Source organism: Montipora foliosa, chromosome 9, assembly GCF_036669935.1.
Source record: "Montipora foliosa isolate CH-2021 chromosome 9, ASM3666993v2, whole genome shotgun sequence".
NCBI classification, from domain to species: domain Eukaryota; kingdom Metazoa; phylum Cnidaria; class Anthozoa; order Scleractinia; family Acroporidae; genus Montipora; species Montipora foliosa.
Genome location: NC_090877.1, coordinates 12444640 through 12469009, shown reverse-complemented (window position 1 = coordinate 12469009; position 24370 = coordinate 12444640). Strand labels below are relative to the sequence as shown.

General features: G+C 38.5%; 3 protein-coding genes across 4 annotated transcripts in view; 2 read left to right on the top strand and 1 right to left on the bottom strand.

Moving 5' to 3' along the window:
• The first annotated feature begins 898 nt into the window (after nucleotides 1-898).
• LOC137972142 (uncharacterized) lies at nucleotides 899-10711 on the top strand. The gene is made up of 4 exons (XM_068818979.1): nucleotides 899-1459; nucleotides 2674-2884; nucleotides 5198-5964; nucleotides 8244-10711. Exons 1-4 carry the CDS (start codon nucleotides 1099-1101, stop codon nucleotides 8906-8908), a joined length of 2004 nt encoding a protein of 667 aa, XP_068675080.1. The 5' UTR covers nucleotides 899-1098; the 3' UTR covers nucleotides 8909-10711.
• Nucleotides 10712-10847: 136 nt separating this feature from the next.
• On the bottom strand, nucleotides 10848-15306 carry LOC137972144 (nucleolar protein 12-like). Of its 2 annotated transcripts, none has more exons than XM_068818981.1 (6): nucleotides 15098-15306; nucleotides 13993-14098; nucleotides 13579-13627; nucleotides 12856-13013; nucleotides 11914-11996; nucleotides 10848-11758 (listed from the first exon to the last, which is right to left on the bottom strand). In XM_068818981.1, exons 1-6 carry the CDS (start codon nucleotides 15304-15306, stop codon nucleotides 11596-11598), a joined length of 768 nt encoding a protein of 255 aa, XP_068675082.1. In that variant the 3' UTR covers nucleotides 10848-11595. The 2 variants fall into 2 exon arrangements, with proteins under 2 accessions (XP_068675082.1, XP_068675083.1); XM_068818982.1 differs by lacking the exon at nucleotides 15098-15306 and adding an exon at nucleotides 14843-15074.
• Nucleotides 15307-15410: 104 nt separating this feature from the next.
• The window catches only part of LOC137972141 (AP-5 complex subunit zeta-1-like), a 31211-nt gene continuing 22251 nt past the window's right edge, over nucleotides 15411-24370 (top strand). Inside the window, exons 1-10 of the mRNA XM_068818978.1 lie at nucleotides 15411-15543; nucleotides 15624-15761; nucleotides 18062-18254; nucleotides 18759-18805; nucleotides 19155-19252; nucleotides 20062-20174; nucleotides 20859-20922; nucleotides 21298-21921; nucleotides 22836-22873; nucleotides 23013-23178. Coding sequence (XP_068675079.1) covers nucleotides 15494-15543; nucleotides 15624-15761; nucleotides 18062-18254; nucleotides 18759-18805; nucleotides 19155-19252; nucleotides 20062-20174; nucleotides 20859-20922; nucleotides 21298-21921; nucleotides 22836-22873; nucleotides 23013-23178 — 1531 coding nt within the window. The 5' untranslated portion in view covers nucleotides 15411-15493. The remainder of the gene's footprint in view (nucleotides 15544-15623; nucleotides 15762-18061; nucleotides 18255-18758; nucleotides 18806-19154; nucleotides 19253-20061; nucleotides 20175-20858; nucleotides 20923-21297; nucleotides 21922-22835; nucleotides 22874-23012; nucleotides 23179-24370) is intronic.

Genomic DNA, 24370 nt, shown 5'->3' with positions numbered 1-24370 from the left:
TTGCCTTTTTGCTTTTTAACGTATCCTGTTCCATTTTACCCATCTTTGCAAGTTTTTCAGTGTGCTGTACGTCACACACTTCTAATTGTGAGGATGCTGTGGCTCAGCAGCGAACAACTCCCACACTAACCCTATGTCACGGCATTTTTTTTTTACAACCGATCTAGTTTTAGACTACCTTTTCCGCAAAAACTAAAGGCAGTTCCGGTTCGGTGACGCTATGCCGCAAGTTAGTTCATCCTGCGGGAGGCTCATTCATGGGAAATTCAATCTAAAAATAAATCGGAGTTGATAACGTAAATTGGCCACCGTACAGAGATTCTATGTGGAAACAAATTGTTTTACAAGGTCTGGAAAGTGGGGAGAAGGCAGTTCGTTCTGCAAATGATGCCGCCAGAGCAAAAAGAGCAGCCAGACAGCAAGCTTGTACTACCTCACAGCAGCCCTCGGTCCTTGTTTGTCAGTTTTGCAGCAGAAGCTGCTCTTCCAGAATTGGTCTCTTTAGCCATTCAAGACGATGCTCCTCATCCAAATCAAAGGGTGCTACTCCATAGTCATATAGACTGAAGGACGCCACAACAACAACAGAGATTCTAAAAGCTGACGTTTCGCTCTGACGAAGGGCTAACGCTCGAAACGTCAGCTTTTAGAATCTCTGTACGGTGGCCAACTTACATTATCAACTCCGTTGATAAAATCAATTTTTTGTATACTACTTCCCCACCGACGCAGCACCACAGTTTCTTCAGAAACTACCCCCTTCATAAAAATAAATCGGCCTGTGACAACGCCGTGACAGAAATGTAGAGCGGATGTTCGGTCCTTGTCATGGGCTCTTGGCTGGCAGGATTGTTGGCGCGGGAGGCAAGTACAAATTAAAGAACAGCCCATCACGACGAAATTTCTCTTACACTCAGAGCAAAACTGCTTTCTGTGACACATTTTGTCCACCAGCCTGCGTGACAGCCGTATTTCCGGTTTCGTTTACCGATCTGACAGCTCGCCCTGACTCGTTTTGAAGGCAATGTTCCTTCCCGCCAAAGTCGTCGAAAATTTTGGAAGACAACGTGACAGACCTTGACACAGTCGGCAGCCAAGATGGACGTATTTATGGAACTGTTGAGCGAGAATTTCGGTGCAATGGTAACGATTTTCAACCCAATGTATCCACTTAAGTTTGAACGGTATGGAAATGGGAATATTGATGACGACCTCGAGTTCAGATCGCATGTAGAATCTCTTGCCCCTCAAGCTCACGAAGTAGCCACAGAATTCGGCGCCGAGGAAGAGTTCTATTCGAATGTAGCTGTTTTTAGAGCTGAAAAGAAAGCACGAATGGCTTATGCGCAAAACGATCCGGTCGCCGAAGCTAATAAAGCGCTTGAAATATCCCCATACAGCCCGGAAGCATACAATGTGAAGGCACAATTTGAGGCTACAACTTACGAAGAAGCTCTCGGTAAGTTAACCGGTATAAAAATCTTTTAATAAGATAGATAAGCTTAGTTGTTGTTTTTTACGGTAAAAATCAAAACTGCAAAATGTGTTATATTTGATTCTCATGAAGTCCCATACCGAGACAGATCACTTAGTAGCTTATCGAAAGAGCTGCAAAATAAAAATACGACAAAGAAATCTTTCCGCTGTCAGCTCAAGCTACTTTATGCAAACCGAGCACGGTTGTGAAACTCGATCTTGAAACAGAACCGCGAAATGGAAACTGAAGTCCACGATTGACGATGTCGTCGTTTTAGAACAATGGATCTGCGCTTTGCTGCAGAATTTCCTCCCTCTTTATATTTGCATACCATTTAACGAGAGCTTGAGTGTAGCAGCTTTAATTGTAGCTTGTTTATCAAAGCATGCAAGTGAAAATGCAAGTGGTCAGAAGGAGGTATTTTGCAAGGCGTTCTTGATCTTTGCAGTGGCCCTTGGCGTGTTAGCTTAGCTGGCAAATTTTTTGTTGCTTCAGGTCGATCATACAACTGTGCTCAGACTTCTTAAATTTTATTATGGAGACAGCTGTTATTGAATCAGAGTCATAAAAAAACCAACATGTGACATAATAAATTGAACTAAGTAGAGCAAAACTGAATTATAACAGATGCAAAGAACAGAGCATTCAAAAATTAATGACCAAAAAGGCTGATTGAAATAGCAATATTTAAGTAAAAGCAGAAGCAAAACTCTATCAAATTCTGTGCAAGAGATGATTGGAAAACAATGATGAAAAATTATCCAAATTTGAATATCTCAATGCACGCTTTTTTCAAAGGTTGATATCATAGGTTCAATCACATGTATTATCATTATTATTTAATATGCTTGTTACTGCTGAGCCCGCAACCAATCTGAGTTCCCTTCAGTGCACTGTTTTTGGTGCATGTTAAAACAGGCAGTTTTGTATGGTCGGTCCTGTTTTTTGTTGTTCTTAATGTTTAGTATCGCTTCAAATTTATGTAATAAAGTTCTGCAAGTTATTAACCAAACCTCATGAAATAGCAGTAGTCACACGGCTCATATAGTCTCACCACCCGCAACAATGCTTGAGTGATAACTCCAATAACATATAAAGAAAACTGAAGGTAATGCAATGCAGGATACAAAATTTAATGCTCAAACAATCTGGTAACGCATACAGGTTTGAAATCTTTTTTTTTCCTTTAAAATTAGAATTTTACAACAAAGCTGTGGAAGTAGCCCCAAATTTATCCGAAGATTTCCAGAGAGCTCTATCCAAGGGAAGATGCTGGTCACAAAATCATTTGCGAAGTTATTTTCGTGCTGTGCACGGTCAAGCCAACACCTTGCGCAAATTGGGAAGGTGTGAGGAGGCCTTAAAAATATATCTTACACTGGAGAAGCTGGATCCAGAGTTCTACAGGTACAGAAATTAATAATAAGTTGATGATGTGTACATGTACACTGTACTTGTAGGAAGCCAAACCAGAATGGCTCACACAGCTATTTCTCATTTTAAAGGCCTTTGTCAGTTTTTCTCATGGAGAAAATGAGAGGAATACTACTCTTCCCTCTTTTGCCCCACTCTTACATCAGATGGCTTGCTTTGCAATCTCTCATCCTTTTCAATACCCCCCAGCAGTAGGGAGTTCAAGCAACAACAGTGTTAACACAAAAACAAGCATAACTTATCCCGAGCATTACTAAACCACAAAACAGCAAAACGAAACACCACGTGTGACCCCACCAAACATTGAATACTTACTGACAAAGGTTGGATTTGAGATTAAATGTTGTTTTCGGCCTAAATTATTGCTCCTAATTCATTGAGATTAAGATTAGGATTCAGATTAAGACTGAGATTTGGAGCAATAGAATTAGGCTTAAAACAATATTTTATCTCAAATCCAACCTTTGTCAGTTAGTATTCAATGTATGGTGGGGTCAAACATGTACACGGTGTAATGGTCCTTTGTTTTGCTGTTTCAGTGTTTCGTTGTTTAGAGTAATGTCCACTTTTCCCAATCATAAGTTTTTCATGATTCTGTCATCTCATTTACGAACCATGTGGGCAAAGTACTCTATAACTGGATTGGTACAAACAGTCTTGAAATAAAAATATAGAATAAAATTTTTAATGATGAAGTATTATTAATTTTGTGTTTGGTGGCTGGGTATTTGTTTTGAAGAGAAATGGCTAAGAAATTACTGAAATGTTTGCTATGATGCAGCAAAATAATTATTTTTGTTCCTTAAACCAATTAGAATATTTTGCAGAGTTGCATTGGGAGAAACTTTCCTAGTTGATTACGGGTATATATTCCCTCATACGTTGCTTTATTATTCATTCATACATCGTACACCTTGATGGAGAGAGTGAATGAGGAGCAAAGACTGATAGTTCTATTATTATTCAGGGTAAAATATGAAGAATAATACATATATGTATTAATGAAGGGGACATAGTTTTTATACTAACAGCGGAGGGGTTGGCGCAGTGGTGAGATCTCTGCCTTCCAACCCTAAGGTCCCGGGTTCCATTCCCGGTTCTGCGGAGACTGGAATATTTGGCGACCTTCTTTCCCGCTTAAATTCACTCAGCTTTCCATCCTTCCGAGGTCGGTAAAATGAGTACCAGCATGAATGGACTGCTTAGAAGCGGCTGCAATTTGCACCTGTATATGCTTCCAGTCCGCTGGGGGTAAATTGATCATTGTAAAGCGCCTTTGAGACGTTGTGATAAGGGCGCTATATAAATGCACCACTTTACTTTTTTTACTTTTACTAGTTGGTTAACCCATTCACTCCTCGATCAACCCAGAACCTCCCCAGTTGACAAGTATGTAAAATCTTCTGGTGTAGGACAGAATGAAATCTGTTAAGTCTCACTCCGAAGAGTCAATGGCTTTAATAACAAGAAAAGAAAATCAGTTACATTTAGTGTCCGATTCAAGTAATCAAGGATCAGAATTTGGGAAAGGCAAAATAACAAATTAGTGTAAACCCATTCACTCCTGAGGTGTGCTTTCAATTGACGAGTGAAATCATCTGGCATTTCACAGAGTAAAATCTATTAAGTCTCACCCCTCGGAGTCAAAAGGGAGCTTAAGATTTTACGACGGCGACAGTGATGGCAATAGCAACGGCGCAAAACAATGATATCATTGGTTAAAAGAGCATAAATAAACGTGCTGCACGTGCAGCACAGATTTTATAGGACGGATTCTTGTGGTACTCTGCATAAGGATGATTTAAAACTACCAAATTTGAGGTTTTGACGACAACGTAAGCATGCAACAGAGAATCTTTCATTCTCTATTTTCACTTTGTAACTGCTCGTACCAATTTATTTTTACAATACTTCGCCCAGATTGTAAGAAGTGAACGATGTAGAGTAACAGTGAAAGAATTATGATAGAGCAAAGTGATATTTTGCGGTGACATTTTCGTTTAAGTCGCCGTCGTAGATCTTAAGGTCCCTAATGTGTTGAAGTTTTTGAGTAGATGTAGAGGTTTTTAGCACATAGACCCCTGGAGTGACATTTTACTCTAATGCCAGATGATTTTCCTCGTCTCCTGGGGGCCTCCTAGGATGTTTGAGGTGTCAATAGATTAAGAAGTCAAAAAATGTCCCCTCCATGAATGTAATAGTGAATCGAGTCCAGTAAAGCTGAAACAGCATTTTTTCAAGGTTGCACGTAAGATATCACTTTGTTAAATGTTATTAATTTAACAGCTGGTCATCCTTTGCCAACTGGAGATACCACGTTTTGGAGGTTTACATGAAGTTGGGTGATGATAAGGGAGCTCTGAGATTTGCGATGAAAAAATCCAACTCTGAAGCTTTTCAGCTTGCTTCATCTTCTGGTGCATGGTTTTGGAGCAAAGCCCTGCTGGACTATCGTTACAAACAACACCGGGGCTATGCTGAGGACTATTATGACAAAGTGATATCTGATGATGATCCTCACTCAATGAATGTGTTTAATAGCTTTGAGGGCACCATTTTAAGAGCTTTCCAAGCATCTCCTGAGACATTGAGTTTTTTGACGGGAGAGCGCAAGCTGCCAAACTGCTCCATTCCTTTTCACATGGGTAACTGGAAGTCATTGTCCAATGTGGCCACATACTGCATGACAAATGCTGAACTCTGGCGCAACACCCCTGGAGCATTGGAATGGGCATCTTACAATGCCCGAACCTTTATGTGCTCTTTGATTGTAGGTCAAGACAAGCGAAGCTGCAAGGTTCTTGGTTTGAAAGGCACGATTAGTGAATTCGAAGATCTGCTCTGCAAAGGAGTATTTCTGGATGCAAAAGTGGAAAGACGCAGCAAGACCTTAGTGCATGAAGCTGCCTGTCATGAAATGCCCCAGCACTTAAAATGCTTAATCAGTGCTGGGGCCCAAGTGAGAACAGTATCAAAGCAGATTCCACAGCCATTGCATATGGCGTGCTATTATGGCTTTAAGCCAAAAATCATTAAAATTCTTTGCAAGGCAGGTACGTGCGTAGAACACTGGGAATTAAATTTTTAATGAGAAGGCTGTTGGCCTGTAAGAGGTATGTCCAGAAATGCAACATCATTCACATCTGGGAATACAGACAATCAACACCACAAAGTGTCCCCCAAACTCCAGTCTGAAAGATAAGCAGCTGCATTTACCGTAACTAAAAAAAACACACTAACCATTTAGAAATGGGGAGCAAATGTGTAGACTTAAAGGGACACGTCAGATTTAATATAAAATAATTAGGATAATACGCGCACTCTCATTGGTCAATAGCTGTGTTTAGAGGAGAGTATGGGAGCACGGCTGTGACATCACATGAATTTTGATTGGTTATGTGTTGTCAGACGCGCGTTTTGATTGGCTGGTAGGAAATATGAGCGTGTATCAAGAAAATCTGTTTCAAGCTAGAAGTAAAAAAACCAGCATTTTCCTTCATTTGTTACATTATCTTTGAGAAATATTTTGTAAAAGCAATAGAGGACTTTTTTCCATGTTTCCATAGCCTCATCTAATTCTCGACAGTATTGCAAACCCTCAACTGCGTCTCTGCTTTGATTAACTGTCTCTAATTCTCCCAACTCCGCCTCGTGTTTAGATGAGGCTATGGAAACACGGAAAACGTCCTTTATTGCTGAATTGGATATCAAAATTGGACATGCATTTCTCTAATTTCTCTAATTACTTGCATTTCTGCACATAACAGGTAAGAGGCAGTGAGGCTCAGTGGCAAATAATGTTCCAACAAACTATAATTGCCTTTAATGATCTGAGGGGCATGTGCTAAAACCAGGAACACCAGTCCCCAGTTGTTCAAAAGGTGGATAACACTATCCACCGGATAAATCACTATCCATTGGATAGTGCAATTGGTTTCGCTATGACTTATCCACTGGATAGTGATTTGCCTGGCGGATAGTGCTATCCATCATTTGAACAACTGGGGCCAGAACTTCATGGAACACCCAAAATAATAAAGACCAACAGAAAAATAAGTTATGTAAAATACAAAACTTTCTGATGACCTGGGCCCGGTTGTTCGAAAGCCGATTAACTTAATCCAGGATTAGTGTAAACTTTTGTTTCATGTTTTCAACTTTTTGGTGAAAAGTTCTTTCGTTTACTTTTGTTTTTCAAGATTGACTTCTTCTAATGTAAAGTTTTGCCAAATATCAGCGTTGAACAGCATTTAGGAGAAGAGAAATAAACTCCTTGGTTAATTTTTAATCTGGGATTAGCGTTAATCAGCTTTTGAACAACCAGTGCCCAGAACGTCATTACAGATCGCCATCTTGGTATTGCCTCTTGGCATGGAGAATGGTGAGTGAATTACAATCAAGTCATCACTAATTTCAATCACTTCTGCCTTGTAGAATCTACAAATAAAGGTAACCTTTTGATAAGCTTATTGAACAACTTTACCTAACCTTAAGAACGAGACACAATTAAAGTGAAAATGCATTTAAAAAATAATGCTTTCGGGATAAGTGATATATGCAAGTACTTTAACTTGGGTATTTGCGCTTTCCACACTTAAAGCTTGGCGATCTGCCATAGGAAACTTACATGGTTTAAGAAAGCTCCTGGTGTGAGTTGCAATTGTCCTGTTGTAAAGTAATATAATTTCACATGATATTATAGCTATCCTTTTAGATTGTTGTAACTTACTGTAATTTAGTTACTTTCTTGTATGTGTGGCAAACAAATAAAATAAAATAAATAAATAATACCTGACAAACAAAAATAATCACCACAGATTGAGTTGATCATAGCTGGATCATTTGCATTTGTAAATGACTTGAATGTAATTCACCCATCGTTCTCCATGTTGGGAGGCACTATCAAGATGGCGATCTGTAACAATGTTCCATTCAGTAGAAAACCAAAGCGCTTTTTTAACCCATTGATTCACTCCCAGGGGTTCTCCATTGACAAGTAAAATCGTCTGGCGTTAGACAGAGTAAAATACTAAGTCTGGCCGGTTTAGGCCGGTTTGGATGTCAAAGGGTTAATTATTGTATTTTTAATAATTTATTTTTTTGTTGGTCTTTATTATTTTGGGTGTTCCGTGATGCTCCGGTGTTCCATGAAATTCCTGGGTGTTCTGGTGTTCTGGTCTTCCAGCCGGTGTTCCTGGTTTTAGCACATGATGATCTGGGGGCTTTGGTCAACTGATTTTACTGGTTGCCTGTAAAGGGTTCCTCGTAGACTCAAACAAAAAACTGCAGGCAAAGTAAAGAACCCTACATGTATATGCTGTTTATTTACCAGGGGCTGATCCGACAGATGCATGTGGCCTTCATTATTCACCACTTCAAATGGCAGCCGAACAAGGTATGCTTGAGGCATTGAAAGCTGCATTTGAATGCCTCCCAGCTCACAGGAAGAAAGATCGTAAAGTTCTAGATGGTATTCTACTCGCTGTGTTCCAGAGTTCGTGTTATGAGTGTGTGACAGGATTGGGTCAGCTGTGTCAAAGGTGTGTGGCTGGTGACTGCCCCCACCCGTCCAATGCTACCTGGACAGGGGTGCTGGATTTTCTTATTGATCTCAAATACAAGCCATCCAAGGATTACTTGGAAAGTATGTTAGATTTCTCTGGGAAAAGGAAGCTTTATGCTTATCTTGTTGCCAAGCTAAAAGGGGAGGAGCCTCCAGAGCCAGCAGAAGGCCCAGGCTTAGTTCGAAGACCATTGGCACTCAGGCAGCAAACGAACATGTTGGACCTTCTTTCAGCATTAGGGCGTAACACACAGAAACAGCTGCCATGTCCTAAGGTGGTCATACCCAAGTCTGCGACATGCAAAAATTGCAATGGAAGGGAGAAGAAGATGATGGTCTGTGGACAGTGCAAACAAGCTTTTTACTGTTCTAAAGAGTGCCAGAAGAAAGACTGGAAGCAGCACAAGAAATCATGTGCATCCAGAAAGGAATAACTCAATGGCATCTTTTGTCCTGAAAAGTCAGCCAAAACAAAAGATAAGTTCTTGTCTAAGTGGTTGCCATGTTGAGTCCTGGAGAACTGGAACAACAAACCTTTCGAAGCCAGTGTGTAAGTGGCAAGGTCACGTTCTTATCACCTGTTTGAAGTTAATTGATATATTAGACCACTACCTTGATATCTGTAGTAACTCAAGATAACTGAGTGAAAAGAAGGCTTGTGAACATTATTTCTTTCTTAGCATCAGAAAAGTGAAATGATCTGGGTTAAACCTGGCTTGATGTTTCTCTGCGAATAAGATTGACAAGCAATTCACTGTGCACTATTGACATGAAAATTCAAATTTGTCAGTCAGTATGTTTAGGAAGTTGTATGAATGCTATTGCATTTTTGTGATGTCTTGAAAGTTCTCAAATTGCACTCACCGTCATACAGCTCCTGCAATTTGAGAACTTTCAAAATAACATAATAATTTTGTTATTTACAATGAATCAAATACTGAAAAACATTACCTACTCCATCACTGGTTCCACAGCAACTTCTGTATTTTTGCTTTTGACTTCTACTCATCAACCAGAGATGTGGTAATGTGTTGGGAGTAATAATTGTAATTGTTCTATTCTTTCACACTTGGCACTGAAATAAAATGAAAAACCTGGCTACCTGTTTTGATTGTGGAAAAGCAATTAAGTGACTACTGGTACTTTGGACTGACATATAGAACTCTATCATTTTGAATGATGGTATTTATTTTTCATGTATAGGTCTATTTCTGTGGCAGTTAGCTTAAAAGCAAAGCTAAATGCTTCAAGTACGGTTAACAGAAACACACTTGATTTTTCCAATCAACATAAAGAAATTGTTGTGGAGTTCAATGAAACTAGTCTTGGTTTTTCAAAAGGTGGATGTTGTGAAGCAATCAAGTTGAATCACCATCCAGCAGATAAGCGCTATCAAACCAGTTGAGTTATTCAGTGTCAGATAGTGATTTAACCAACTTTTTGAACAGAGGACGTGTAAGAGCTAACCTTGCTCAAAGAACATGGCCCATTGTGTGTAATTATAATAGAAAACTGGCATTTTTTTGCAATTTATCAGTTATTACATGTAATGTTGCCAGTATCCCCCTTAAATATTTACTATTTATATAATTATTACCTTAAGGACGGTGCCTACTATTGTTATTGTGCATACGTTCTGCACATCTCTAGATAATCGGATTTCCTATCGGTAGTGCTTACTAATGCAGGGATATTGCGCGGTTTAAATTTATGGGGAGAAGGCAGAACTTAACAAATGCTCTTGGAATCCAAAAAGAAAATTGGGGGTAACCATGCATTTTTCAGGGATAATTAAGCTTTAATTTGGAAAGGATCGCCATACATTGCTTTGTATTTTAAAGCTTTTTGCCAATATTGTTGATTCGGTATCTTTAAAGAATGCATGGTTACCCCGAATTTTCTTTTTGGGTTTCAATTACACTTGTAGAGATCTGCTTTTCCCACATATTCATAAAACCACGAAAAAATACCTTTGAATTAGTAGGCAACATCCCTAATTATATTTATGTATTTTTCTCTCATAGGAATAACAAAGTTGTACAGGTAGTTGTTGTTGTTGTTGATCAATACCGTATTTACCGAGGTATAAGTCAACCTTTTATGGCCTCAAAAGAAGCTCCAAAACTTGCCCTGGACTTATACACGGGTTAAAGATTTAGAGCCAAGTTCCAGCTAAATAGTTTATTCAAAATTAACATAATAATGTTGTCGACTTATACACGGGTAAATACGGTAATTATTTGTGATTAACTTTGTTTGGACAGCTTAGAATTCGGTATTGCATGTTATGGTTCAAACATTCCATCGAGGTTGGTAGTATTACATGAACAAGAACTTGAAATATTTTTAGATACAAAAAAGATAGTTGAACAGTTTTTGATTACAAGATAGTTTTAATTATTTTTTTAATTCAAGTTCTTTACTCTCAACTATTTCATTCGATGTTGATGTCTGTAATAAATTTTACTTCATTAGCAGTCATGTTGTGTTTGTATAAATTAATGATAATTATTATAGTTTCCATGTCATATGATCAGGGGGACAATGCAGTCCGAAACCCCCTTTACACTAGCACAAAAATCGGCACAACTTTCCTAGATCTCTGCACTGAGCCTAGATTTAACAGAGCCCAGTCCATTTTAAAATAAGTACAACAGAACCAGCAGAAGGCTTAGTAAGCATAATACATGCCAGATACCTTATGGGGGTGTGCTCTGTACCCCAGTGCCTTGATTAGGATTCAATGCCATCATTTCCATGTGTGTAATAGTTATTAAATGTTGGTCAATAAAATATTTTTTTCAAGATGTAAAAAGGTTTAAGGCCCACCTTCAACCGACAGGCTTTTCGACGGTTTGTGTTCGTTATGGAAATTCACATTGCTTATCATAGTTATCTGATTGCATGAATTTCAGCTTTGGTGGGATTTTCATATATGAAAATTGTTCCATGGCTTGCAATGCCTGTGGGTTGAAGGTTACCCGCAAATTTTAACAGATGCATTTAAAGTGTCTCCCTTCTTGTAAGACAAAGGGGGATTGTGATGCCCACAATGTTTTGAGGCTTTTTTCTTCTCTGTACTTCTGTTCCTAACCCAACACTGTGCAGGACTTGACTGTTATCAACTCTTTGACTTCTTTGATTTACCATGGAATCCTGAATGAATACGTTTCCTCTTTCTATCTTTCCCAGGTCGCCCATCTTGTTCACGCATACCTTTCTTGTTACCGGTATTTCTCTTGTTTCTGAATTTCTTGTGAAATCTTTGGCTTTTGGATGTTACCCTGCAACAACAAAGAATTCATTAAAAGGGTGCTCATGTTTAATGACTGGAGCAATCAGATAGAGATATCACCCTGCTGATGTACTTACCGTACATCAAATTAATAAAGTTTACCTATGAAGTTACAACATCTGCCAATGGTTGTAATCAGCTTACTTTTCAGCCTTTTTAACTTTGACATCCTTTTTTTCTGAGACTGGGGGATCATCTTCTTTTAAACCTGATGTTTCTATCACACCCTAAGGAATAAACAATATAAACTAAAATAAGGCAGATTATGTGTAAGAAAATTAATAAAGGAGAGTCGTGGTTCAATTGCCCTGGAATCACCTGTCTGGTGTACAGTGAGTTTTCTCTTATGTATTTCAGTGCATAACTCAAGTGTCCTGAAGAAGACAATGTGATGATGTTTCATTTATTTTAGTGTCTGTTCAATAAAATAATAAATGACTTATCTGAACAAAAATTTGTTTCATGGCTTCTAATGAGAAACATTAATATTGTAAGATTTTTTTCTCCTAAAATAACCCGTGAAATAGTGAAAAATTGACTGTTCTATCATGTGAGAACAGAATGTAGACAACTTAGTTACAACATACAGTATTAAAAGCTTTTTTAAAACCTTTGTCTAGCATTAGATAGAGTAAAATGTGGCTCTCTTGGGACTTAGAGGGCTAGGGAAATGCTCTTGATTCCAACATCGAATCCTTAATCATGCAATGGGTGTTCTGTGATGTGATCAATATTGAGAATCACATCAAGATGTTGTCCTGTTCTTGCATTGGCCTCTGATTCTGCCAATACTTCTGCTGTATGCAATCACAAAACAGAACACAGGTTGCAACTTTTTTTTTTTAATTTCTCGCCTTCTCCTTTTACCATTTAACATTCCCCTCCCCTTGGAATTAGACAGATTAAACAGATTCAAATTATGGGGATATGCCTGGAGGAGAGGGGGAGAGAGAGGTGGGGGGGGGGGGGGGCTGAAGCTTTACAAAAAATTGAATGATGCAGTGGCCATCAACCCACTTTCTCTACACCGAATGAATCACTGTATTGAAAACTATTAATAGTATCATTTTGATTTTTATTGCTCACCCTGTTTGGTCCAATACACGCAAATCTTCCATTCTCCATGTTGATATCATTGATTGCCGTAACAGTGACAACATGCTCAGGGTGGTCATAAGTTGTATTTACAGATGTAACGTCCTGTTGATCTTCCTCTTCATCATCAATGTCTGATTCAAGTGCCTCTGAAAAATGAAAAAGAGGTAAGTTGTGATATCAACATTATTATTGTAAAATTAGTGTTTTGCCTTTAAATGAATCCCTTTGTATCTGAGGTGATCTTGCACTCTTCCTAGAATTAGCTTGCCCTTTAATATCTTTCCAATAGTTTGAATAATACTACCGGTAACTTTGAGATATCACACACAGGAATGGAGCCAAGCTGCAAGGGGCCAACCCTCTGTAATGTTTACTGACCAGCGGTTTCACAGTCATACAGGTATTTTTCATACTCAGTAGTTTTACATAACACACAGAGTGTGTAGTTTTTGTGAATAAAGATATTGTGGTTTTGGTGGACTTTACTTGTACATTCTTCAACGTGTGGACATGACATTGTCTCTCTTATGTCTCCTTTTGCAGGCCCCCTGTAAATGAATCTCATCAAAAAGTCATACAGAGGCACCCAGCATGAACCAATCCCTCAGTTACTTGCACATGTAACCCTCTTGAATGGTAGGATACGGTACTTGCATAGATCCAAAGTTGTAAATGTGAGCTTTTGCAAGGAAGATTGGCATCTGAGCTCACCTAATTCTCTCCTTTGCTTCTCTATTTGGTCCAACATGCTGCGTTTTTTCTATCAAAAAGAGAGGGAAAAAACAGCGAGAATTTTTATTTTCACCCTTACAGTGTACATTTTCTTCTGTAATGGTTTCATAAAACAACAGAGATATGATTGACAAATTATGTGCAACAGAGCCTTGCTGACTGCCAATTAACATTTAGAGATGTTTTGTTCTGTGGGTTGGTACACTTATCTGATAGATATCTGTAGCAGATACCTTCCTCTTAATAACCCTGTGCATGAACTTGTTTATTTCTATTTTTGGGTTCTTCCTGCATGCCTTGGTTTGTAAATTGAAAAGAAAATCATCCTGAAGGAAACAGCTTTGGAGCTGGCTAGCACTGTCATATCAGATCCCAATTCCACATACACTGTACCTGTTGTTTTAATTCCCTCCTTTTTTCCTTTTCTTTCATTATGAACTCTTCTTGAGCTTTTTTTCTCCTTTCATTTTTTCGTTTTTGAAATCCAAGAAGATACTCCCTGAGAATCACAACAAAATTTTTAATTCTCTACTTTCTCAAATCCCATAATACATCTTGTTTACCTCCCAAAATTTTACATCTCCAGCTACATGTTCCAGCAGTGACGGCAAAGTCCGTTTTTGACTTGCGGCTGTCTCTGCTTAGGTGGCCTCATACACCGTAAGCCTTTTTAGAGACATCATTGCCAAGCCGGCCACTTCTGCTGGAGAGAAGAGGACAGCCACAACACCGGGGACTACATCCCCTACTCTTATCGAATAGTGTGTGGGTTCTTTAACGTTGCACATGGACCTTATGAACACAAGGTATTTTGTGAGACGGGGCCTACGGTTTATAGTCCTTATCCGAGAAGAAATGAAAAGTCTAACCATTTGCTGGTGTACTTACAAAGGCAGCACTTTCTCCTCAGTTATTTTAAAGACCCACCTTCAATCGACAGGCTTTACGACCATTTGTTTTTGTTATGGAAATTCGCATCGCTCATTGTACATGTAGCGATCTGATTGGATAAATTTCAGCTTTGGCGGGATTTTCATACGTGAAAATCGTTTGAAGCTGGTTGCATCGGTTGAAGCTGGGCCTTTAAGATCCTAATCATTAATTGTTTGCAAATTCGGCTGGGACATGAAGATTTCCCAAGAGAAAACGAAATCAATGCCTATACAAAATTTTGAGGGGTAAACAAAGTATATAATGGGATTTGAGGAAGTTGATCATGAGAATGCATGATACAGGTACGTACTTTAATATTATGACTCTTCGCTCATCCTCGGTGTAAAAACCCGTGACTCTCACGGATGACGTCACCCAAGAAAAACAAGAGCAAAAAACCATCAAACCATCAAACAAAACAAAGAAAGAGTTTCACAGATTTATACACAGAGGTAATCTTTGACTTTTGTTGTGGGCTATTTTTGTGTGGCTCGAGTAACGTGGGACACAAATGATGATATTAGCGTCATAATATGAAATTTAAAGTGTGAAATTGATCTCAAACCTTCGAGAATTTTCATCAAACACAAGGACTTTCTTCTCTTTCTTTAGTTTCCTTTTCGCCCCCATACCAGCCGCCATTGAATGATGCTTTGCTAACATGAAAAGCTTTTCTTTCCTTTCCCAGACCGCTACGATAAGGGTTTGAAGGCGCAGATACCTCATCCTCCCCAGAGGGACCCCAGAGGGTTTCCCCATACTTGAAAAGGACATTTAGTAGTAGAAGTACAACTCTCTGGAAGAGCTTGCAATCTTAGGCGAGCGACCGAGCGAGATCTGTCATTGCATTCAAACAATTATTAAACCTCTGTTAACACGACATTGGACAGTGGCCTTAGTTTTCTACCTTCAGTTTCATAGGACATTACTTGGTAGCATATATGAAATATTTACCTGCGCAATGGCCGAACATTCGGCGAGTGACCCTTCAACTGTAGTGAAGCAGGCGAGGTAAAATGGACGTTTCTTTGCTAATACATGAATTCTATCATATTTGGAAATATCTTGAAATACTTCTCGGTTCCCTTCAGGCTACTACAAGAACCAGACTTCAAGGAATTCTGCACCAAAGTCTTAGGAACTCTGCAAAATCGGGAGCGCGGATCTGAGTGTACTAATATTTTGCGGCGCCTTTTTTCGCTGGTAGCGGCGACCAGACAAAGACGAAGGTACGTTTTCTTTTAATCACACTTGAATTTTTTGTGAAGGTCATTGATTAAAGATATCATGCCCTGATCACAAATTATGTCAGAATGGCTACATGTAGCCTCTACTTTGTCTAGTTTTGAAGTTATTTTTTTGGCAGCTATTCGTAGGGGACCCGTGCACTGACCTATGTTTGCCATTGTTTGTTATTTTGTTTCTTATTATTTGTTTGAGCAGGTTGAAGTTTTGGCAGCTATTCAACTGATGTGGACTATATGAGTACAGTACCTACACCAAGTAGTTACCGGTGTAGGCACTCATATAGTGGTCCGGTGTAGTCAATCATATAGTGGTCCCAGGTGGCGTACTTAACTATGCTTAATCATCCCTAGCCGTACCTAAGCATCCCTACCTGTACTTAAGCATCCCTAAGCATACTTAAGCATCCTTCTTCATCCCTAGCCGTACTCAAGCATCCTTAATCATATGATTGCCTACACCAAGTAGTTACCAATGTAGGCACTCATATAGTGGTCTGGTGTAGTCAATCATATAGTGGTCCCAGGTGGCATACTTAACTATGCTTAATCATCCCTAACCGTACCTAAGCATCCCTACATGTAGCTGTACTTAAGCATCCCTAAGTGTACTTAAGCATTCTTCTTCATCCCTAGCCGTACTTGAGCGTCCTTAATCATATGAGTGCCTACACCAAGTAGTTACCATGGACCTGCTATGCCCACCTACCCATATACTCACAGAGGACAGCCACAACACCGGGAACTTCATCCTGGTGCACATTAAAAATGGGCATCAATGCCGTTGTTGGATAGCTTAAAGATGATATAAGACTTTCCCAGTGTTTTCAAACCTGTAAAACTAGAGTCTTCTGAGAATGATTATTACAGGTTCGAACCCTAACCTTGAACAACATAGCAGCTTCCTGGTGAAAAACATAATAAGATTTGTCCACCAGCGTTTCTTGCTGGAACGTGAATACAAGGCAGGCAAGATGGCCAGTGACATGGAACGAAGAAAGTATTTTGTGAAATTAAAAATGGGCATCAATGCCGTTGTTGGATAGCTGAACTGTATATAAAAGAATTTAAGATGATAATAAGACTTTCCCAGTGTTTTCATACCTGTAATAATCATTCTAAGAAGACTCCCCTATGAATAGCAAATACAGGTTGGTGTATGGGTCCCTTACAAATAGCCATCATGTATTTTTTTTTTAACGAGTACATGTAGCGCACTCTTTTTTTTGAAAAAGCAATTAACACTAATAATTATTTCTGCCTTGCAAAATCAAAACCCCATAGGCCATTCATTTCTGCTCCAAAGATCATTTAGTGATGGCATTTCCTCACAGGTCCTTTGCAGTTTAAACCTTGCAAATTCAAAGTGTACAGACAGTAAGTTCATCTTTAGGGGCTGATTATTCATAACCCAGTCACCATAAAACAATTTTTTCTCTGATATTCCATGGATGAACTCCAAAAAGACTGTAACACTAGAGAAATTAAAATAACAGGAAAGAGTGTAGATTTGTAAAAAAAATATGTAAAAAGCAGTTCTACGAGGTGCACAGGAAAGTATTGTAACTGCAGAAAACGTTAGATATTTAGGATTCCAAGGACAGAACTATACAGACGAAGGTGTAATGTACAATGATTGTTCATCATAGCCTGGTCCACCTACTCTTCCAGACCTTATGCATCAATAAAATTTAAACTCGACCAGCTTTCCAGCAAACTTTGTTGGACGGGCATGTGCAACTGTGCAAAATAATTTTTTACTTCTGTAGGATCATGTAAGTGGGGAAAATAAATACACAGTTCTAAATGATATGGGTCACCTCTGTTTATGCTAGTACTGCTCCTGATAGCAGAGCAAACAGAAAAGACAAACACAATTGCTTCAAGTAAACAGAATGTGCCATTCCTTTGGAATCGTTTTGGATAAAAATTGTACAGGGCCTACCATTATAGATGCAGGCAAGGTTGTATCCATGCTATATCAAGGGTGATCTCCATGTTGACTTCTGCAAAATCCATTCATAGGCATTTAGAAAACCTTATCCCAGTTGTCAATTATTGTTATCTTTAATTGGAATAGAAGTAAGTGGAAGTGTCCATATAAATATGGTACAATGGTACATTATTTAAATGGGTTTTTATCTTGTGATCACCTGTCAAAGAGAGTTTCATTGTCTCACATTTCACATACCACTTTAATTTGGTATTCTCTAAAAAAACCTGCGTAGATGCATTGATAAAATTTTTTACTAACACTGCTTATTATTTTCCATTCTTTGGTGCAGTCTCTCAACTGAATTAATTGATGAACTTAAAAAAGTTGCTTGTGAATCTCAGCAATGTCCTAAGAGGTTAAGACTTCTGTGCGCTGCTATCTTGCGTGAAGTAACTCCTACCAGTCAGCTCATCATTGATAGTGTTGATCATCCTGTAGAAGAAAAATGGATTCCAGTAATCTTTCCTCTGGTTTGGGTGCAAGTAAGTTTTGAACCACTGACAATAGCCATTATTTTGATATTCATTAGTTTGCATCTCATTCCGACAAGGCTAGCACTTTTTCCCATGGCCCCAAAATCCGATTGGCCACACCTAAAAATTATATTCTTTTATTTTGAATAGATGTGTGCTGTGACGGGCCTTTAATTCCTCATTTTATTTAAGAATACAGCAAACAAAAGTGGATACCCAGGAGTTTCAATTATAAAATCGATTACCAGTGATCTACCACTGCCTATAGGACCTCTTACCACAGTCTGTTTAGCCTGTGAGGCTGTGAGGCATTGCTGGCCAGCAGTGTTACATACCACACACTCTCTCAGGCACCTACATTGTAACCCCAGCCTGATCTTGCCGATGGGTTTGATCACTACTACTGTAACAGTACTGCATTAAAAAAGCATTGCACCTTTGCACTCATTAAACTATTATTATTTAAATGGCTGGAGCATGTAAGCAACTTACCAGAAATGTTTTTTTTTTTAGGGTCAAGAAAGAGGATACTGGTCAAAACATGTTCCACAACTAATACAGTGAGCATTAAGTAAAGTCAAGTAGTAAATTAAAATGTAACTTTCTGTTCTGAATTTAACTTGAACCTACTTTACAATGTACTTCTGTCAGCAACTTGCACCTTTATCCTCGTAGTACTGCTTCGTCACAGGAAAAGTTCTTTGCACATTCTTTAGTAAGAGTAAAATCTGGTATACAGAGTCACTGCTAGAAGTGGATAAAACTAATGGATGGAGAAGTGATTAACCTCAGTGCCACATTGCAAAATGGTTGAGCTTTTAGCTAATTAAAAGTAAAATCTACATTGTCATGTATTAACCTAAGGGTAAATGGTTAATGGGATCAACATCTGAACATTTTTTCTTTTAGATGGTTAACGAAAACTGGGGTGCCTGTGGAATTACAAACAATGTCCCTTGGATCTCTGAACTTATTACTTCATGTTGATAATGCTGTGATATTTCAAGGTTTTTATCTTTTTTTTAATGCCGCAAGCATTAGTTAGTTTATTTTTTCCATCTGCTTTTAAGTCCTAAATACCTTTAGAAATTCATCCAAGCTCCAAGGATTATTAGCTCGGAAGCAAGAAATGAGCTTGCGAGCTTGTTCTTTAAAAGATTGGGAAAGCTGGGGAGTGACCTGGTTGCAGGTTAAGGAAAAACAATGTTACCGGCATCTAGGGTGAACTTCCAAACAGCCACCAGCATAATGCCGGGTGAGACAAAATGTAATTTCTTCTTACTAGGCCATGTCTCTGAGGAGCTGGCCCCAAAATGCTTTATGTTCATTCTTTTTCTCTTTTGAACTGCCTAGTAAATGCTTATGTCTGTTCAAAATTTTGCATCACAGAAAAACCGGGAATGCAACACTCATGTTCAAATGATGCTTGCCTGACAGGCAATCCACAGTAAGAAAGCGCTATCCCGAAGTGTTGAACATTCCACTAGCTTCCGACAGTGTTTTTGTTGTGCCCTGATAATCGCTGTCACACAGACCAGGTTGTACATGTAAATGGTTGGGGGTGGAGCTGGAAGAGGAAATATTGGAATGTAGCTGCTTGATTGCCTTTACTGACAGTCAACTAAGATAATTCAAATTGAAACAATTAATTTAACCTTTCACCCATGCAAATTGACCACACCCTAGCTTCTTGAGGTGTGGTAGTGACAGGCATTGCCTACTACATGTAGCTGTATTTTGAGAACTACAATATTCATTTTACTGACTAGTTGAATTGAGATTCAAATAGGTTTCTTTTTTTTTTTATTTTGTGTAGATTGTGTTAGTGAAGTCAGTCGCCAGATGGCTAACTGGTTGAAAAATGCCAGCACTGTTTCGGCTCCGAATCCCTTTCAGAGACAGATATTGAGAGGAGGAAAATCCAAAGGGGTTAGAATTTCAATATTTTATTTTTTTTTAGTTGTTGGTTCTGGAAGACATACGCTGACTGGTTATCCCTGCTGTTCAGAAATGAAAATTGTCTGTTTAGTTGTGATGCCCCATATTACTTCAGTTTTCATTACTTCATTACTTCAGTTTTAATTCATTAGTCTGTGGTATTCACCTACTGTATCAGCTTTAGAAGCAAGCAAAGGTGTTGACACAAATTTCTTGAGTTTGTCCATTAAATAGATTGACTTTGATAAAGTTTATTGAAGATTCTTCAGGAACAGGAGGAGTAACTATTAATCAATACTTACTGTATTCTTGTTATCATCATTATGTTACAAACTAAGATATCCCATTGATTTTATATTACAGTGTGACCTGGAAAACCATTATCAGCTAAAAATATCCGAAATACGTATTGTTTTTAAGCCAATCATGTTTGAGGACTTCACATGCCAAAACCGCAAACTGAATAACTGTAAATTATAATACAGTCAGGTATTAGTGACGGCACCACAAAACAATAATTTTTTATTTCATGCACTAAATCTCTAGGTGAATATTTTTACAATGAATGGAGACAAGAACCAGTAATGGGTGCTCAATAAATTGTGGTAGATGGATGTTTGATTGCAATTATGTTGTTTCTCATTTTTGTTTTGTGTGTGTGTGTGTTTATCACAGTACCAGCTGGTTACTGAGGTGGATGGAACATCGTCAAGATATTTCTTTACAGTTTTGAGTATTGGTAAGTGAAAAAGTGCTGACCATAGTGATAATATTTTTCCACAAGAGTGTCATTAAGAGCTGCCTGTTGTCTAATTTACTGGGTTGAAAGGGACCATTTCACCTCTTGAATTTAACCAAAACATTAAAGCACAAGAGGGTTTGTTTGTTACCAAGTGGTTTTCTTTAGCTACATTCCTGACATTGGACAGTGGAGGTAGTGTGCCCACTGGTAATTTGAAGGTGTTCAGCAAGGGTTAATTCAGATTGATCTCTAGACATGGTGCTGCTATGGGGCAAGGCAAATATGCCAAGTGCATGATTAAGTAATTAATTTTAAAATTATCTGATTTTCCCCTATTTTCATGTTTACCATGTTGTATTTTCTTATTCACAGCTCAATACTATTTCCCTGACCAATTTCTGAACATTCACAGTTTCTCTGTGCTACGGCCATGGCTTCATCACCTTACATTCACCAGCCCAACGGCACCTACTGGATCACCAAGAAGTGCTCATTCACCAATGATTTCTGTGACAGCATCCAATTCAAGCTCCATGGAAAACATAAGTCAGTCCATTCATCTGTCTGCATCCCCTGTCCTTAGCACCCTCAGTCAGAGTCAATCAATGACAGACAATATCTCCATTAGTTCCCAGTCTTCATGTGACTTTACTATTCCATTATCACGGTCATCTCCGCAGGAACCTGGTGACCAGTCTGTGTCCCATTCCCCCATTCTTGGACAATTTTATGACAAAGCAGATGTAGATTCCATATCAAGCAATAACAGCTCCAGGCCACAGACTCCTTTGAACTTTCCTCTTGACCCTGAGGAGATTGGGTCGAAAGGCCTGGCATCTTCTGCAGCAAGACAATTAAAACACCAGAGAAGCTATTCCAATGTTAGCTTTTCAAAACTATTTCCTGCAAGTGGTCATGGTGTGAAAACTGGTGAGCAAGAACTAAAGGAAAGAGCTTGTGAATATTGCTTGCGGCTTCTCGAACAGAGTGAACGAAGTAAGATATTTGTGTGTTAAGCTGATTGTTTCAAACTTGCATGTACTAGTCTGTGTATTAGTTATATTCAATATCATCATTACGGTGTTTTTAAAACAACCCAACTCTCTTGCAAAGGATCTTTCAGGATCCTTTGCAGTTCTTGCCAAGATCCAGTAGATATCTTCAAAGATCTCTCCAAAGATCTTCACACTCAGTGATCTTAAACAGGTTAGAGTCAGGGCGACAAAAAGATAAAAGACTAGGAGTGAACAGATCCTCGCACTTCAACTGGACAATTTGAGCAATTGTCTCTTATGCTCACCTGAAAATTCAGGTGACTCCAACGGCATTTGAACCCATGGCCTCTGCTATACTGGTGCAATGCTTTCCCAACTGAGCTATGAAGCCACACAGTTGGGAGCAGGTCAATTTATTGGGCTCATGTGTTCCCGTGAAAGGACTTAATTAATGAAATAAATGTATATATATATTTGAAGTGCGGATTATAGACGAAGAAAAAAGACATCCTTGCACTTAAACTGGACAATCTGAACAATTATTATTGTCTTTTATAGTCACCTGAAAAATTCAGTAAAACTGAAAGGTTCTCTCATTCTTCGTCTATAATCTGCACTTCCAATACATTTACATTTATTTCATTCATCAAGTCCTTTCACAGCAACACATGAGCCCAATAAATTGACCTTGGCTTTACAAAAAAATGAACGTCCTTTTCACTTTCTTCTGTTACATACAATAATGGCTTTTGTGTTTATTATCATTTTGACAATGCTCTAGTTGCCTTAAGTTTTTGTTAGCTATCAATATTGTTTATTGTGTCAGAAATTTAGATAAACAAGAGATTGGACAAAAACACAACAGGGTCGAAATATATACACATTGCAAGTATTAATTTTGTTTTTATTTTTCAGAACCAAGTAAACAACAAGATGCGATTTTAATTGAGGCAGTGAGTACCTATTTAATTTTGGAATCAGTGAAAAGAATATTGTTTTTTTGATGAAAGATGCTGCAATGTGATGCGCAAATTAAACTGTAACAAAGAATGATATGGTTTTTCCAAACCAGTGGGTTTTTGTTTCTTGTAGTGTCTTGTGGAAGCAATCTACATCCTGGATACCCTTTGTTGCTCTGACAAATCCTTAATTCCCAAGCTGATTGAGATCATCAGAAGACTCTATGGTCGAGTCACTGCTGACATAAATAAATGGAAAAGGGTTCTAATTCCTGTGGTACAATTTCTTCTCAATCATGGTAAATCTTTAGCTTTGAATTTAATATTGTCTATAAATAAAGGCTGTATTGTATTATTATGTAAATGTAACGCTTTAGCTCTGGCAGATGTTATGCCGACATAACACCAAAGGGGCGAGCCGTAGCCAATGGCCAAAGGTCCTTTGTGTCATTTCTTCTCCTTCAGCTTTCCATCAGCTTCCTTAGAATCCTAGCTGTGCCTAACAAGGCTGTTTTCTGCAACAGTCCCGTTCTGATGGTAACACCTAGCTTCTGAAGCCATGCATCCAACCTTTTGCTTACCACTCCAAGTGCACCAACGACTACCGGTACCACTTCCAGATGACTAAAAACCCCCATAGTCTTCCAATTTCTCTCTTTAGATCCTGATATTTCTCAGTCTTCTAACCTTCCTTTTCATACACTCTGTGATCCCAGGGTGAAGCTAGATCCAGTATGATTGCCTTGTTATTTTCCTTCTCAACAACAACAATGTCACATCTTCTGGCGTCGATAACATGGTCACACTGGATGGTCATATCCCACAAGATCTTACATTTTTCATTTTCCACTACCCCTTCCGGTTGATGTTCATACCATTTCTCACTTCTACTCATGTCATACTTACAACAGAGTTATTATTATTATTATTATTATTATTATTATTATTATTATTATTTAATGATCCATACGATGTTTTTGAAATTCATATTTAATCAATACATGTTTCGGATGAAACATCATCCATCGTCAGTTGACAAATGAGAAGTAAACTAAATTTGAGCAATAAATAGTGTAACAAAATGAGATATAACATGAATAATTAAGGATGAAGGCGAGAGCAGAATAAAATAAAAACACCCAACCACGAAACAAAACAGAAAAAACCAAACTGTTTAGGCTAAGAAAAGAAACTAATTAGTATGAAAGGGATAAATTAAGATGTTTGACTTGGGAATTTAGAGATGGCTGCTCCCAAAGGATATGCATGGCTTCTTTGATTTTCAATTGGAAACGTGTGGAAGCAGAGTCGAGGATTTTAAAACAGTCTTCTGAACACCGGGAGCGACAATTTTCAGAACCTCTCAAGTGCTTAAATATGTGGGAATGTTTGTCGGAGGCGAGATGTTCACGGATGCGAGTGGCGAAATGTTTATTGGTTTCACCAATATAACAGGCATTACAGCCTGCACATGAAAACTTGTAAATGATT

Coding starts and splice junctions, on each gene's coding strand:
- LOC137972142 (XM_068818979.1), top strand. CDS start 1,099: ATGGACGTATTTATGGAACTGTTGAGCGAGAATTTCGGTGCAATGGTA. Junction 1,460..2,673: donor AACTTACGAAGAAGCTCTCG/GTAAGTTAACCG, acceptor CTTTAAAATTAG/AATTTTACAACAAAGCTGTG. Junction 2,885..5,197: donor CTGGATCCAGAGTTCTACAG/GTACAGAAATTA, acceptor TTAATTTAACAG/CTGGTCATCCTTTGCCAACT.
- LOC137972144 (XM_068818981.1), bottom strand. CDS start 15,306: ATGTCCTTTTCAAGTATGGGGAAACCCTCTGGGGTCCCTCTGGGGAGG. Junction 13,628..13,992: donor GGAGGGAATTAAAACAACAG/GTACAGTGTATG, acceptor TCTTTTTGATAG/AAAAAACGCAGCATGTTGGA. Junction 11,997..12,855: donor CGTGTATTGGACCAAACAGG/GTGAGCAATAAA, acceptor TTTATTCCTTAG/GGTGTGATAGAAACATCAGG.